Source organism: Eptesicus fuscus, chromosome 14, assembly GCF_027574615.1.
Source record: "Eptesicus fuscus isolate TK198812 chromosome 14, DD_ASM_mEF_20220401, whole genome shotgun sequence".
NCBI lineage: Eukaryota > Metazoa > Chordata > Mammalia > Chiroptera > Vespertilionidae > Eptesicus > Eptesicus fuscus.
The window spans coordinates 13566448-13582118 of NC_072486.1; the positions used below are offsets into that span (position 1 = coordinate 13566448).

General features: G+C 40.5%; 1 protein-coding gene across 1 annotated transcript; it reads left to right on the forward strand.

Moving 5' to 3' along the window:
* Positions 1-2164: 2164 nt before the first annotated feature.
* On the forward strand, positions 2165-12862 carry TOMM7 (translocase of outer mitochondrial membrane 7). Its single transcript, XM_008148203.3, has 3 exons — positions 2165-2354; positions 5803-5851; positions 12633-12862. The coding sequence occupies exons 1-3, from the start codon at positions 2252-2254 to the stop codon at positions 12646-12648; spliced, it is 168 nt and encodes a 55-aa protein (XP_008146425.1). The 5' UTR covers positions 2165-2251; the 3' UTR covers positions 12649-12862.
* Positions 12863-15671: the final 2809 nt, after the last annotated feature.

Sequence of the window (15671 nt, forward strand, 5' to 3'; positions counted from 1 at the left end):
CTCCTCAAAAGCATTGTCTGTGCTTGTCTCCAATTCCTCTCCTCCTTTTTTTTTTTTTTTCTGAATTGAATTATATTGTGCAGCCTTTGAAATGGTCCCCAGTGGCCCCATCTCCTACTATGTATGTATGCCCTTGGGTGATTCCCAACCCCTTGAGTGCTGCCTGGGCCTAGTGAATTTTTTTTAAGGAATAGAATCAGCAAAAGTGATGGGATGGCATATGAAAAGATGCTCCACATCACAGGTCATTAGGGAATTACAAATTAAAACAACAATAATATACTGTTACACTTTATTAGAATGGCTAAATTCTAAAACACTGAAATCATCAAATGCTTGTGAGGATGTAGAACAACAGGAACTTTTATTTGTTGCTGGTGGGAATGCAGAATGGTACAGGCATTTTGGAAGATAGCAGTTCTTTACAAAATTAAACATACTCTTATCATACAATCCAGCAATCATGCCCCTTGATATTCACCCAAAGACGTTGAAAATTCATATCCATGAAAAAACCTACAGATATTTATCATAGCTTTATTCACAATTGCCAAAAGATTGCAAGCAACCAAGATGTCTTTCAATAGGTGAATGGATAAATGAACTGTACATCCAGATGATGGAATATTATTCTGTGCTAAAAAGAAATGTTCGATCATTATTCAGGGTGGCCAAGACATGGAAACAACCAAAGTGTCCTGTGATAAGAGGACTGGATAAAGAATTGTGGTACATGCCAAAACCAGTTTGGCTCAGTGGATAGAGTGTCAGCCTGTGGACTGAAAGGTCCCAGGTTCGATTCCGGTCAAGGGCATGTACCTTGGTTGCGGGCACATCCCCAGCGGGGGGTGTGCAGGAGGCAGCTGATCGATATTTCTAACTCTCTATCTCTTTCTCTCTCCCTTCTTCTCTGTAAAAAAAAAATCAATAAAATATATTTAAAAAAAAAGAATTATGGTACATATACACAATGGAATACTACTCAGCCATAAGAAAGGATGAAATAGCGCCATTTGCAACAACATGGATGGACCTTGAGAACATTATGCTAAGCGAAATAAGTCAGTCAGAAAAAGCTAAGAACCATATGATTTCACTTATATGTAGGATATAAAACTGAAACTCGTGAACACAAACAGCAGTGTGGTGGTTGCCAAAGGGAAGGGGGTCGGAGGAGAAAGCGGTCCTAATATAAGGTGACAAGAGAAGATGTGACTTGGGTGGTGGGTACGCGGTGCAATATACAGATCTTGTAACATAGAAACCCACATGTTCATGTTGAGCAATATCACCGCAATAAGTTTAATAATAATAATAATAATAATAATAATAAATGCTCTATCAAGCCAAGAAAAGACATGGAGAGAACGTAAATACACATTACGAAGTGAAAGAAAGCCAATCCCAAAAGTTTACCCACTGTGTGATTCCAACTATATGACATTTTGGAAAAGGCAAGCTTTTAGTTTAATCATGTGTTGCTCCAGGACAATGGAAAGAGTTCTTTTATCTATCACAGCTTGAGGAAAATATTCTCAAACTGGCCAGTTCCACAGTGTAATAGATACAGTCACTGGGGATAGAATGCCTGTAGTCTATTTAGGAAGAATGTCACATAAATAAATATTGATAAAGCAACGGGAGAGTTGGAGGAACCGGGAGGAAGTGCTCATCTTGCCCGGATAGGGGCCAGGAGCAAAGCAAGGAAGATTACACCTTGGAGGAGATGACTTGACTGGACTTTAAAAAGGGGGTGTGGGAAGGCATTTCTGGCAGAGGCGACAGCAAGAGGTAAGAGAGCATATGGTGCCTTCCAGGAACAATGGATCTTTAATCTTTTCTCCTAAAACCCAGTCCTTCTGAATATAATGCTCCTTCTATGTCAGGCAGGGGACACGTGGAGATGCACTCGAAAAAAACGGAGAAGTCGGTGAACAGAGGAGGGCGTTCCAAACGGAAAGAACGGTGCCTCCAGAATCCTGCGACCGGCGAAACCAGGCGATGCCTAACCCTGGAGGTGAACTTGAGCCTCGGACGGCGAGGAGACTCGGCCACGCATGCGCCTTTGGTAGACAGCGCCGCGGCGGGCGCGAGGTGGGTTCCGGGCGATGAATTACGACCTCTGCTGGCGGCGCTCACGACTCGTGCCGTAAACGTCGTGTGTGGCGCGCCTGCGCACACGCCCCTCTTTCCTCGGAGGGAGGACGCCGCCGCGGTCGTGGGTGCTCGCCGCGCCGCCCGGGCCGTCGCCATGGTGAAGCTGAGCAAAGAGGCCAAGCAGAGGCTGCAGCAGCTCTTCAAGGGCGGCCAGTTTGCCATCCGCTGGGGCTTTATCCCTCTCGTGATTTACCTGGGTCAGTGGGCGAGGAACTTGTGAGGAGACGGGAGGGCGGGGAGTGCGGAGGCTGCGACTCCATGTTTGGCTTCTGGGGCGGGGAGAGAAAGGTGACCACGCGGTGTCACGCCTCAGGTCCTTGGAGGCTGTCGGGTCAAATGGGGTCTGTCCATCCTGAGGGCGAGTGTCCTGTTCGACCTTTTAGTGTTGTTATGGTCTGTAACAGGTCACGCAGTCCCTCCCATTCTGCTTGTCCATCGGCGAAGCGGAGGGGACATGCTTTGCAGGATTGTTGGGAGAGGTAGACTAAGCGAGAGTTAGACCAACGAAGGAACATTATGTGAAAGCGACACATTGCACTCTTGGGCACCAGGCGGGTTTTCGGGGGGTTTGCCCTCACCTGTCCAGGTGGGCCTGACGAGGAAGAGGCCTGTGGACGCGGACACGCCACTGCCTTGAAGCGCGATGATGGCAGTAGTTGTTGGACGCCGGTGCTTCCTAATCTGCACCACGAAGGGCGGGGGTGATTTTTCTTATGGAGCCCATTGCACAGGCGAGGAAGCCGAGCCGTAGAGAAGTCTGGTTCCTTGCCGGAAGGCCACACAGCTAAGTGGGGGAGCTGTGAACTCAGGCAGGCCATCAAGGCCCATTCTCTTAACCTTTAGGCCGTGCTGCAAAGATTTGTAAGTGCTCAGGCATTTATTTTTCATCTAGGGCTGCACATTGGGACTTTATCTTGTTTCTAGCCTTGGGTCGTTTTTAGTTTCTGTTTAATCTTAATTGCCCGACTCAGGGCACGGTGGGAAGAGACAGCCGCAGCGCTGTCCGTTTGAGCATAACGTTTGACATTTTCTGAAACTCAGTTTCACATTTCAGAATCCTGTGATTTTTTAAAAATATATTTTATTGATTTTTTACAGAGAGGAAGAGAGAGGGATTGAGAGCTAGAAACATCAATGAGAGAGAAACATCGATCAGCTGCCTCCTGCACACCCCCCACTGGGGATGTGCCCGCAACCAAGGCACATGCCCTTGCCCGGAATCGAACCTGGGACCTTTCGGTCCGCAGGCCAATGCTCTATCCACTGAGCCAAACCGGTTTCTGCAGAATTCTGTGATTTTAGCTTCCTTCCTATTCGTTTTAGGTGCCTTGCCTAAGAGAAAGTGCAAGAGCCTTTGATTATGCTGGATGTTCCCCAAGAATTGCAAGCCAGCTGATAATCTGGGAATACTTAAGTATTCAGGGCTTAAAAAAGATCTTTTTTTCTCCCTTATTTTGAACACATTTTTTTTTTAAAGTATTACTTTTCCAGATTTTAGTGACTTTGTATAAGTATCCAGGATTAAATAATTGACAGCTTACTGTTGCAGTCTATGCTGTTACCCCTCTTCCCGACATTCAAATGGTAGAAGGGCCCAGTTTGGCTGGTGGAACAGTGGGCCCAGCTCTCTTTTCAGCTAAGGTAGGGGGGCTTTGATTCTTCCCCTTCATTGTGCCATTTTCTTTTTCCATTGTGTGTGTGGGGTCTTGTAGTCTGCTCTTGGTCTCTGTCCTATGGTTTCTTGGCTGCTTTATACGTCTTTTCATCTACCTTTCCCTCCTCTTTTTGAGATTCCTTTTCTGCTTCCCAGAAAGCTGTAGCTGGTTGCTACAATCTGTGCATCAAGGGCTTTGGTCTGAAGAGTAGATAATGCTTTTCTTCTCCATCCTAGAATTTGTTTTCCTTTTTGTGTACACTGGCTATATTCTCTTTCCTAGGATTACCATTGTGGTATTTTCACCCTAGCATCCAACTCGGGTTGAGATTGACGTTGAGGCTATTTTTTCAGTACTTATTGTTAATGGCCTTTTTTTCTTACACTGTATATAAATTTATGTCTAACCTAGTTTCCAGGTTGTTTCTTTTACTTTTCCATCTCACCTCTCACTAATACCTGCAATTGTAGATTAATTTTCTTGTGTAGTTTAGGTTAAAACATACCTTTATTAGGACTTCAGGGAGTATAGTGGGATTATAGTGCTGTAAAATAGGACATAATAAAGAATCAGTTTGGACATTTACCAACAAAAATATTTTAATGAGCCATCTGTTGGAAGACAGTTTTCCACAGTGTCTTGAATTTCTACAATTCTTGTGAACAGAGGCTCTGACTACCTTTGTTCCATGTTATCTTTTTAAGGACGCGTTTGTAGAATGAACAGCTTTGGAAAATAGTATCTCTCTCCAGAATGAAGGGGAGAGATGCTTACTGCCCAATATAAAATATTCTGGTTCCCTAAATGCAGGGTTGTCTCCAATATAATGGTACTCTGACTACAGCTGTAGCTGGGAGTAATAAATTGTTCTTTGTTTCTGACTAGGAATATGGCAGACAAGTTTGATGTCTTGAAAGTGGGATAAAATTTCATCCCCTCATAGTTCTTGAAACCAACTCTAATTTTAATCAGTTATTTCATCAAATTAATATGTTGTCCTATTAATTAACAAACATATTTTTATTGTTAATAAAATATGTTTATTAATTATGTTTATTGTTAAATATGTTTATTGCTACATTTTTTTTGTTAATCCTTGCCTGAGGATATTTTTCCCATTGATTTTTAGAGAGAGAGGGAGAGAGAGAAACATTCATGTGAGAGAGACAAATTATTGGTTGCCTCCTACACCCACCCTGAATGGGGGCCTGGGATCAACCTGCAATCCTTGACCAGGAATCAAACCTGAGACCCCCTGCCCTGACCGGTTTGGCTCAGTGGATAGAGCGTCGGCCTGCGGACTGAAAGGTCCCAGGTTCGATTCCAGTCAAGGGCATGTACCTTGGTTTCGGGCACATCCCCAGTAGGGGGTGTGCAGGAGGCAGCTGATCCATGTTTCTCTCTCATCGATGTTTCTAACTCTCTATCTCTCTCCCTTCCTCTCTCTGTAAAATCAATAAAATATATTTAAAAAACAAAACAAACAAACAAAAAAACCTGAGACCCCCTTGGTGTATAGGCTGACACTCTACCATTGAGCCGCCCTGGCCAGTGCTAATAAACATTTTAAATGGTAAATGGTTTATTTAATCGTACTTGTAATAAGAATGTTGACTTGATGAGGTTAAACAAAACCGAATGTTAAGGTTTATTTAATCATGCTTATAATAAGAATAGACTTTTAATTAGGTTTTTAAATAATAACTTGAATATGTTTTATAATGAAAGATAGTACATGCCTCTGCTTTTAGCTCCTGTGCTAAATTGTGTGTATAATAGGAAGAAGTTTGTCTTCCCTACTGATTGGTCCTAGACATAATAGATTAGAAACTGTTCTGTAGCATAGGTAAATCAAGATAAAGCTGGTAGATTGGGATATCATTCCAGCTACTCTAGGTTATTGAAAAAGAAAGTCTTGATTGTAAATTTTTTATCTGCTGGGGTTTTAATTCGTATTCTTTTTTTTCTCCTCCCTTCCCCTCTCTCTCAGGATTTAAGAGGGGTGCAGATCCTGGAATGCCTGAACCAACTGTTTTGAGGTACTGTTCTTACAAATAAACATTTCAGGGCAAATGTTCATATGTTAGTACTGAGTCACTGGGAAGCGGAAGAGTAGTAGTGGTAGGCATTGTAATGGAGCTTTACCAGCTGTTATAGTTTTGGGCTGTTGGAATACTGCAGCATTTTGCAGACCAGTTTAGCTTGTTAGCAGGTAAGTACTTTCTCTCCCCTTCCTTATTTTTATTAACTGTATCATATAACCGTAATGAAGCATACTTTTAATTAAAGAAAATTTATCTTTATTGTTGAAAGTATTACAGATTTCCTCCTTTTTATTCCCCAGACTATCTTCTCCCCACTTCCATTCCTTCGCCCCACTATTGTCTGTGTCCACGGGTTATGCATATAAGTTCTTTGGTTGACCTCTTTCCTCCCTCCCCCCGACCTTCCCTCTAAGAATCCTCAGTATATTGCAGTGAAGCATATATTTTTAAAAAAAAACACTAATTTACCATCCTACCACTTTGAAAGGTAAACTGTTTTAAATTTCCCATGTTTCCATCTTAACCTTATTCAGATAAATACAACTTTTTATATCATTCTAATAAGAGTACGTAGTATTTTATTGTGTTCACCTAAAATTAGAGTTGATATCCCATATATTTTCCAGGTTTTGATTACTTAGGTATTTCAGTTTTTCAATATTTTACATAATAATATAATGAACATTTTTATGCACCTAGATTTTACAGGTTTTGATTTATTTCCTTATGATAAATTCTCATGGGATTAATAAGTCAACTATATGAGCACTTCTGGTTCTGAAAATGCATTGTCAAATTTCTCTCTCAGAAACAACCTTGCCAGTGTTTGATAAGCACTTGTGAAAACTACACACACGTATAGGTACAAAGAGTATACATATTCCTATACTGACACATGTATGTATATATGTATACTTATGAAAACTATTCATATGTGTGTATGCACATACATATATATAAAGGCAGAATCTAGAATGGGCAGGTTTGTTCTATAGGAGGGACTGATAGTCTTGGCACTCTAATGGCCAGGACCCTTGTACAGTTGCTGTGGGATTTCAACTTGACCCTCTATTTTACAGACATTTCATCTTTTTACAGAGAGGAAGGGAGAGGGATAGAGAGTTAGAAACATCGATCAGATCAGCTGCCTCCTGCATACCCCCTACTGGGGATGTGCCCGCAACCAAGGTACATGTCCTTGACCGGAATCGAACCTGGGACCCTTCAGTCCGCAGGCTGACGCTCTATCCACTGAGCCAAACTGGTTTCGGCCCTAACAGACTTTTTATGAGCCATTCTAGGTCTTCAGTTTCTTCAAACTCCTTCTTGAAGCCATTTTTTTTTTTTTTTTTTTTTTTTTTATTTTTTTTTATTTTAATGAATCTTTATTGTTCAGATTACAATTGTTTCTCCTTTTTCCCCACATATCTCCCCACCACCCAGTTCCCACCCCCCTCTGCCCTTATCTCCCCCCCTCCCCCCCACTGTCCTTATCCATAGGTGTATGATTTTTGTCCAGTCTCTTCCCATACTTCCCACACAGACACCCCTTTCCCCCTGAGAATTATCAATCCACTCCCATTCTAGGCCTCTGATTCTATTAAGTTCACCAGTTTATTCTGTTCCTCAGATTTTTAATTCACTTGACTTTTAGATTCACTTGTTGATAGATATGTATTTGTTGTTCATAATTTTTATCTTTCTTCTTCTTTTTCCTCTTTTAAAGAATACCTTTCAGCATTTCATATAATGCTGGTTTGGTGGTGATGAACTCCTTTAGCTTTTTCTTATCTGTGAAGCTCTTTATCTGCCCTTCTATTCTGAATGATAACTTTGCTGGGTAGAGTAGTCTTGGTTGTAGGTTCCTGCTATTCATCACTTTGAATATTTCTTGCCACTCCCGTCTGGCCTGCATGGTTTCTGTTGAGAAATTAGCTGATAATCGTATGGGAGCTCCCTTGTAGGTAACTAACTGTTTTTCTCTTGCTGCTTGTAAGATTCTCTCTTTGTCTTTTGCTCTTGGCATTTTAATTATGATGTGTCTTGGTGTGGTCCTCTTTGGATTCCTTTTGTTTGGGGTTCTGTGCGCTTCCTGGACTTGTAAGTCTATTTCTTTCATCAGGTGGGGGAAGTTTTCGTTCATTATTTCTTCAAATAGGTTTTCAGCATCTTGCTCTCTCTCTTCTTCTGGTACCCCCATAATTCTGATGTTGGTTCGCTTGAAGTTGTCCCAGAGGCTTCTTACACTATCTTCAACTTTCTGAATTCTCTTCTCTTCATGCTTCTCTGGAGGAGTGTCCTTGGCCTCTTTGTATTCCAAATCTTTGAGTTGATTCTTGCAATCCTCTAGTCTGCTTTTGGGTCTCTGTATAATATTTTTTATCTCAGTCAGTGTATGTTTAATTTCTAGTTGGTCCTCATGGAATTTATCGGCCTTTTCCATGAAATTCTTGAAAAACCTTATAACCGTGGTTTTGAACTCTATGTCCAGTCGCTTGTTCTCCTCCATTTCTTTGGTTTGGGATCTGTTTCCTTGCCTTCTCATTTTCGCTGCTTCCCTGAGTTGGTAGGGTAGCTTTGTGTACTAGGTGTCCTATTGGTTCAACGGGTCAGCCTCCCAGTTACTTGAGGTGGACACTCTTGGTGTACCCTTGTGTACTGTGTGTCCCCCAGCAGGAGCTACAGCAAGGGCTAGTTTTCTCCTCCTTTGCTTGGGCGGATTTGGAGCAGTCTGACTAGAGCTACAGTTAATTTGGTTGAGCTGTTACAGAACAGGCCATTTATATGCAAAAGCCGCTGTGTGGAGCCTGGGCGGGTTTGTAGAATGTGCGGGGCGGGGCCTCAGGGCTGGGCGGGGTCTCAGGGCGTCACTAGGCTGGGGCGTGGCCAACGGCGATGGCTGCCGTCAGCCCTCTCTGCCTTTCCTGTTTCCAAGTCCCTGCGCCCCGCGCTCCAGCGCAGTAAACAATGATTGCTGGGCGCACCTCTGCAAAAAAGTCACTCTCACTTTCCGACCCGATGGCCGAGAGTCCAGCTTCTCCCCGTAGGTGTCTGGGTCCCCCGAGTGTCCCCAGAAACTGGATTTCAGAGTGATCGGGAGCTTGTCTCCCTGCGGGTTGAAGAAAAGCCGCGCACCCAGCCGCCCGCCGCCGGCCCGATTCGCGTGCCTCCGTACCTCAGCTTTTCAGCGTTTGTGCTCCTTTCTCTTCTTAGCTGTAAATCTTCCACTCAGCCAGCTTTCCCGTGGTTCTGGGTGGTAGATGTTTTGTCTTTTAGTTGTATTTTTGAAATTGTTGTGTGAGGCAGCAGATTAGTTGTTTAACTATGCCGCCATCTTGGTTCCTCTCCATATTTTTTTTTTTTTTTTTAAGAATGGGCAGAAAATAATAATGGCAATATTACTGTCACTTAACAATGTGTCACTGTTTCAGTTGCTTTATATACAATATTTCTAATTATCCCTTCAGTTCTTCGGAGAAGGTCACCGTTGGTAGATGGTGGAATATGAGTATGTGTCTCCAAAGCCTACACTCTTTCCACTGGGCCACGTGGCCTCCCTCAGATGATTTTACCTCTTAATGTAATTAGCACAGTGCCATCTGATAGGACTATCCTCTACCCTCTCTGCCTTATCAGCCTCTTATATAAGAGGAAAGGGTCTTTTTCCTTGAGATGAGCATCCTATGTACCTCCAACTTGTCCATTTCTGCAGTTAATTCTCTTTTCCCTAATAAAGTGCTTTAATAAATGGTCTTCACTCACTGCTACCTTTCTTCACTTTCCTCCCTCCCTTTAACCTCCTACGGTTAACCTTTATGCTATGGCTTGTTAAAACTGCTTTCATAGATCACCACTAAGTTCCTTTTTCCTTAGCCTTTACTCTTTGGACTGCCATTTCCTTTTTTTTGTAAAATGGGGACTTGAGATAAGTGTCTGCTATTTACTAGCTGATTGACCTTAGACTAGTTTTTTCCTTAGAGAAATTTTACCTTAAGAGACGTTATCAGAGATGGGCGACTGGGTCAGATTGTGGGAACATTTTTCCAAGCACTGGAAATTGCCAACAGATATCTTTCCCTTACTAGAAGAGGCTAGTAACCTTTCTAAAATGAAGTTTCCTCTTTTATAAGATGGGCATAATACTAGTTCATATGATTGCCATGAGGCTTGATTAAGAATACTGTATGTGAAGTATTAACAGTACTTGGCAAGTAATATGTGCACAATAAACTGTTAATAGTGATTTTTAATAATTTTTGTGTCATCCCCTTTACCTCATTTCTTTAAAAAATATGTTTTTATTGATTTCAGAGAGGAAGGGAGAGAGAGATAGAAACATCAATGATGAAGCGAACCATTGATCAACTGCCTCCTGCACACCCCACACTGGGGATTGAGCCCACAGCCCGGGCATGTGCCCCGACTGGGAACTGAACTATAACTTCCTGGTTCATAGGTTGGTGCTCAACCATTGAGTCTTGCCAGCTGGGCCTTTCTCCTATGGGAACAATGCTCTAGCTGCAAGATGGTGTTTGCCAATTCCAGAATGAACTGTGTATTTTCATGCCTTTGTCCGTGTACTTGTGCTCTCTCAGCCTGGAATGCTCTTTCCCCTCCGTTTCCACTTGGAAATGTACTTCTAGAAAAGCACAATCTCAAATGTCACCTCTTCCCTAAATCATTTTCTCCTTCTTCCAGCTGAAACTCATCTGTTTTTGTGTTCGCATAGTATTCTGTCATTCTCTGCTTATATTATGGTTGTTGTGTATTTACATTATAGTATTTTGTTCTGTAAGCACCTAAAGTAGCTGCCAATAAGTGTTGCATTCATTAATCCAGGGGTCCTCAAACTTTTTAAACAGGGGGCGAGTTCACTGTCCCTCAGACCGTTGGAGGGCCGGACTATAGTTTTAAAAAAAACAGTGAACAAATTCCTATGCACACTGCACATATCTTATTTTGAAGTAAAAAAAACAAAACGGCAAAAACACCCGCATGTGGCCTGCGGGCCATAGTTTGAGGACGCCTGCATTAATCAGTCAGCTCACCCTGACTTCTTGGTGGGCTTTTTGCATCTTGTGGTACCATTTTGGACTGGCCCTGCATGCTGGAAAGTAGCATTTTTGTGTGTGTCCCAAGTGATCCGGGATCCAGAGGTGGGGATAGAATGTGCCCTTTGGTTGTACTTTTTGGTTTCATTTATCCCACCAAGAGTTGATCGTGGTTGCAAACTAGATGGAGCAATCGCCCCTTGCTTTTTCATTTCTTCACCTTAGTGTCTTCTCAGCGCTCCTTTCTGGTGCTGACTCTCTTTTCTGTCATTATGGGCATCTCTGGTTTCCTTCCAGGAGTATCTGTGTTTAGGAAAGAATTGACTAAGTGTCTGAAGAGAATTATCCAGTTATAGCATTTCATATACTGTGCTGTTTGCACTGGGGAGACTGCCTAGTTTGTACCCTGAAAGAAACAATGATAGCTGCTAGGGTTTTACTAATGTAAAATTTATTGTTCATTAACATAAAGTTTATTGTTTATGTATGAATTTATTTATGTAATACATAAATAATATAGTTCATGATTTACTGGTCTGTTTTCTTTGCTAATTAGTTGGGTTCCTTGAGATGAGGAAAATATTTGTTTTTATGCACCTCACCCAGGATGGTGCATGGCATGTGGTCAAAAATGTTGCTTGATACGCATTTAAAATGCAGTTTTTTAATGAATGAGGGCAATATTTTAGTAAAACATTATTTAGGTAAAATATGTCAAGACTAAGGTTAATTAAGAGAATTATTGTTCCCATTATCTGTATAAAGCCAAGGAAGATTTTCTTTTCTCTTTATTTTGGATGCTCATTACCACTGAGGAGGAGATCTTAGTAGATGGGTAATTTATTTTCATATCTTAACTGTATTCATAAATACTTGGTGTTTAATGGGAGATTTTAATACACTCTTGAAAATTGGAACTAGAAGAGTGTTGTTGTTTTTCTCAGACAAAGGAAAAATACTTAAAAAAATTTTACAGAATGCTCAAATTATCATTTTGTGGTACAATTTTATTGCCATATTACTAAAAATCACATCTTTAATCAATAAGATTTAGAAGTAAAACACCTCTTATCCCTTTTCTGGATCCTGTTGCTTAGTCAGCAAATGATTCAGGAGTTTGGGCTAGTTAGTGGGTGGAATGTTTGGGGTAAGAATTAGGCGAGGCAGAAATGAAGGCTGATTCCTTTTGGGATGTGTGTGGGCTAATGGTTAAGAGCACCTGGGTCACATCCCACTCTGCCACTAACAATATGTAACCATATCAAAGCCTCAGTTTCAACTTCTTTAAAACAGGGATCATAACTAAGAGTTGTGAACTGTGTGTGTGTTGTCTGACCCATAGAAAGCATTCAATAAATGCTATTTTTAATTTTACTGATGTTACATCTAGTAATGTTATAGGTTTATTTTCTGGGTTCATCAGTCCTTCATGTTAATGAAAATCATTATCATATATCTTTTATTGACTTCAACTTACATTTTCCTTTTTGTTTATATAACAGGTAACTGTTGTCAAAACTAACAAGATTGTGTTCTTTAAATATGGGTTTCTATGTTTGATTTTTCCTTTTGTTCAATGAGATTGATCTTTTTCTTCTAGTAACTGAATTTGGTAGACGAGTAAATACTGACATGAATGTATAAAATCTTCTAGTTCTTAAACGATGTTTAAGGAGTTTTTACTTTGGGGTTTAATTTCTTTCTCCTCTTCACAAACATTTTAGCTTACTTTGGGGATAAAGGACTGTTTGGTCATCTGGATTTGGAAGCAATCAATGGACAGTAACAACATGGAAGGTGTGCCCTCTGGCTGGCATAAGAGATGGGACATCGTTCACACGTTCACCAATGGAATGGCACAGGGCTCTTCTCAGATGCATCTGTGGCAGAGTGGAACCTCTACTGACTTATTTATGGTAGACTGTATCAAAATAAATGTTTTTTAACAATGTTATGTGTTGAGTCCTTTTTGAATTGAACACAGTAGTACTGTTAAGTAAAAATTTCGCCTTTTAGTACTTTTTCAAAACAGGGAATCTGGCCTTTGCTGGTTTGGCTCAGTGGATAGAGCATCAGCCTGTGGACTGAAGGGTCCGAGGTTCAGTTCCGGTCAAGGGCACATACCCAGGTTGCGGGCTCGATCCCCAGTGGGGGCATGCAGGAGGCAGCTGATCAATGATTCTCTGTCATCATTGATGTTTCTATCTTTCCCTCTCTCTTCCTCTCTGAAAATCAGTTAAAATAGCAAAACTGTTTTGTTTAAAAAAAAAAAAAAAAGATGAAACAGGGAATCTGTATTTGTGCCTAGATGCTACCTTCAAAAGTTAGAGAATTTCCAAGTTAATTTCTTAACACATGGATTCCAGTTTCCCTGTGTGTTGAATTGATAACTTCCTTGGAATATTCTGAGGTTGTGAAAGTAGAAACAGCTCTTAGCTTGTGATAAACTGGCCCTTCCCTCCTGCACTGAATTGGAGTGCAGTTCTGATTGAAAGAAAGGGCTCTGTTGTTGGAAATTGACGGGAATAGCTTTGGGGAATGTATGTCTGATTTATTTGTGAATTAAATGTGAGTCTAAGATTTCCCTCGGAGGTGCTTGAAAATGAGCTGGCTGGGCAAGAGCCCACTGAGAGCTACACAGAATAGTATCACTTTCTGTTTTCTGATAGAAGAAAAGGCACTTACTGGCAACCAGTTTTCAGTTCTAGATCCTGGTTTCCTGGGGCTTGACCTGTATTAAGCCTATTTATATTTAGCTTTTCCGTAATTCTAACAGAATAGATATACTTAGTTTTGGGAGTTGTAATTAATGTAGGAAAATGGGCTTGCAATAAGATGCTGTTTGGGAGGAGCCTGTTGGTTTGAATGTTTTTAAACATCCAGTGTTCAAGTAGAGAATGATCATGAAAGTAATTTCAGGTGACTGGACTTGTCATTACCAGAAAGTTCTTGTTTCCAATGTAAAACCCTCTTAGCTATTTAAACTTATTTCCTCAAGCTTTGTTACCTTTGCCATGGAGACGTAGGAGACTATTGTTGAGGCTCATTGCTTATATAAGGAGAGTTTAGAAGTGGAATATTTGAGAAGAGCTAACTACAGGAAAACCATTTTTGGTAAACACTTAACAGCTTCAACATCATGAATCTCAGCATGTATGATTTTGCTAAAAGAAAAAACCACCTCTTCGTTACAAAAAACAATTTTTAGTTTTCAATCCCATAGAATTGCTTACAATTGTGGCCATTTCTTCTTTCCCCTGCCCCCCACCATTCCTTTTTGTTTAGTGTTGTCAGTGAATTTTTTAGTTAGAATTTTGGTGTATATTTTCCCTTTCATATTCAGGATTGCTAGAAAATGAAGTAAAGCTATGGCAGGTGTCCATTTTGATAAAATTTTAACATGGATAGTAAACAGAACTGGTTTTATATTTTAGGGGTTAACTTGTAGTTGTCTATAAAACCTAGTAGATTTTAAAGAAAGGAATCCAGAATTAAGTTGTAAGGGACCAGTCCCCATATCTCACATCTCGAAGCTAAGGAAGAGAGTTTAAAGCTCATGTTCAAGACACAGGAAAGGGTTGAGACTAGAATACACTTTCATGTGTGTATATAATATTTGTGAACTACATTTTAGTTTTTAGGGCAGTGCAATCCAACAAGCATTGGTTTCTGTTCTGTGCTGGATACTAGAGAGTCCTTAAAATTAAGATTATTCCTGCTCAGCTGGTGTAGCTCAACTACAGGAAGTGTGGGTGACGTGAAATGACAAGAGGTTTTAGTAATTAATTCTGAAAGGATCATATTAGTTTCTTGTGGGAGTCATACTCTCTTGCCTTTAATTCTTCCTATTATACTGCTCCTTCTACCCACCCTCCTCATTTACCTAGCTTTCTCATAAAGGTGAGGATCTAGTTGATTTGTTCACTGCTATATCCCTAAAATAGTGCATGGCACATAGTGGGGTTTCAATATTTGGTAGGCAATGAAGTAGACAAATAATGTTAGATGCCTACCAAAAAATCTTTGTTGCCATCCAATCCTGAACATTGTTGTCTTATATATTTTGTCCAGTTTATGGCAGAAAGGCTAAGTCTAATACTATTAGGCTAAGGCTATTCTGACATGGCTGAGGCCACAAGTCCAAGACAACTTATTTTTTAATTGGTACAGTTGTTAATGAGGAATGAAGTTGGTGTATATGCTTGGATTAATCTTATTTTTCTTTTGATTGTTTTGTTATACTTCCTTTCAAGTAAAAAGAGGCTCTCATGAATAGTATTGATGTGGGCGGGTTGCTAGATTATTAGAACTTTCAAATGCTTTGAAGAGAACTCCCACAAGTTATTTTAAATTGAAAAGGTCTCCATAAAACTATTAGTTTAATTTCTTTTAAAAGAGCAAGACTGCTCTCTGAAAGTCTATAGCTGTAGGAAATTCAGCATACGTCAATCCTTTTTTAAAAACTCAGTTGGAAGAAAGTATATTTCTATGGTTTTGCTTCTGTTTAGATGCCTAGGATATGCGTGGATGTATAAATGCTGTCAAATGAAATTGGTCCAATCTCAAATTTAAAAAAAATTTTAAAATACAACAAATAGGACACATGGGGGCAAATATAAAAGTTTTTTTTTTAATGTTATGCACTTAGAATACTTGAGTTTTGAATGTATAAAGAATGTTAAATCTAGCAATTGACATCTTTGCAGGTGACTGTAAATCACAGAGCTTAGAATTCTCTGAATACAGATTTATTTCAGATTGCT

Bases quoted from the DNA above. Each gene is read 5' to 3' on its own strand.
- TOMM7 (XM_008148203.3), top strand. From the start codon at position 2,252: ATGGTGAAGCTGAGCAAAGAGGCCAAGCAGAGGCTGCAGCAGCTCTTC. The intron at 2,355-5,802 runs GTCAGTGGGCGA...CCTCTCTCTCAG, and splicing joins CCCTCTCGTGATTTACCTGG to GATTTAAGAGGGGTGCAGAT.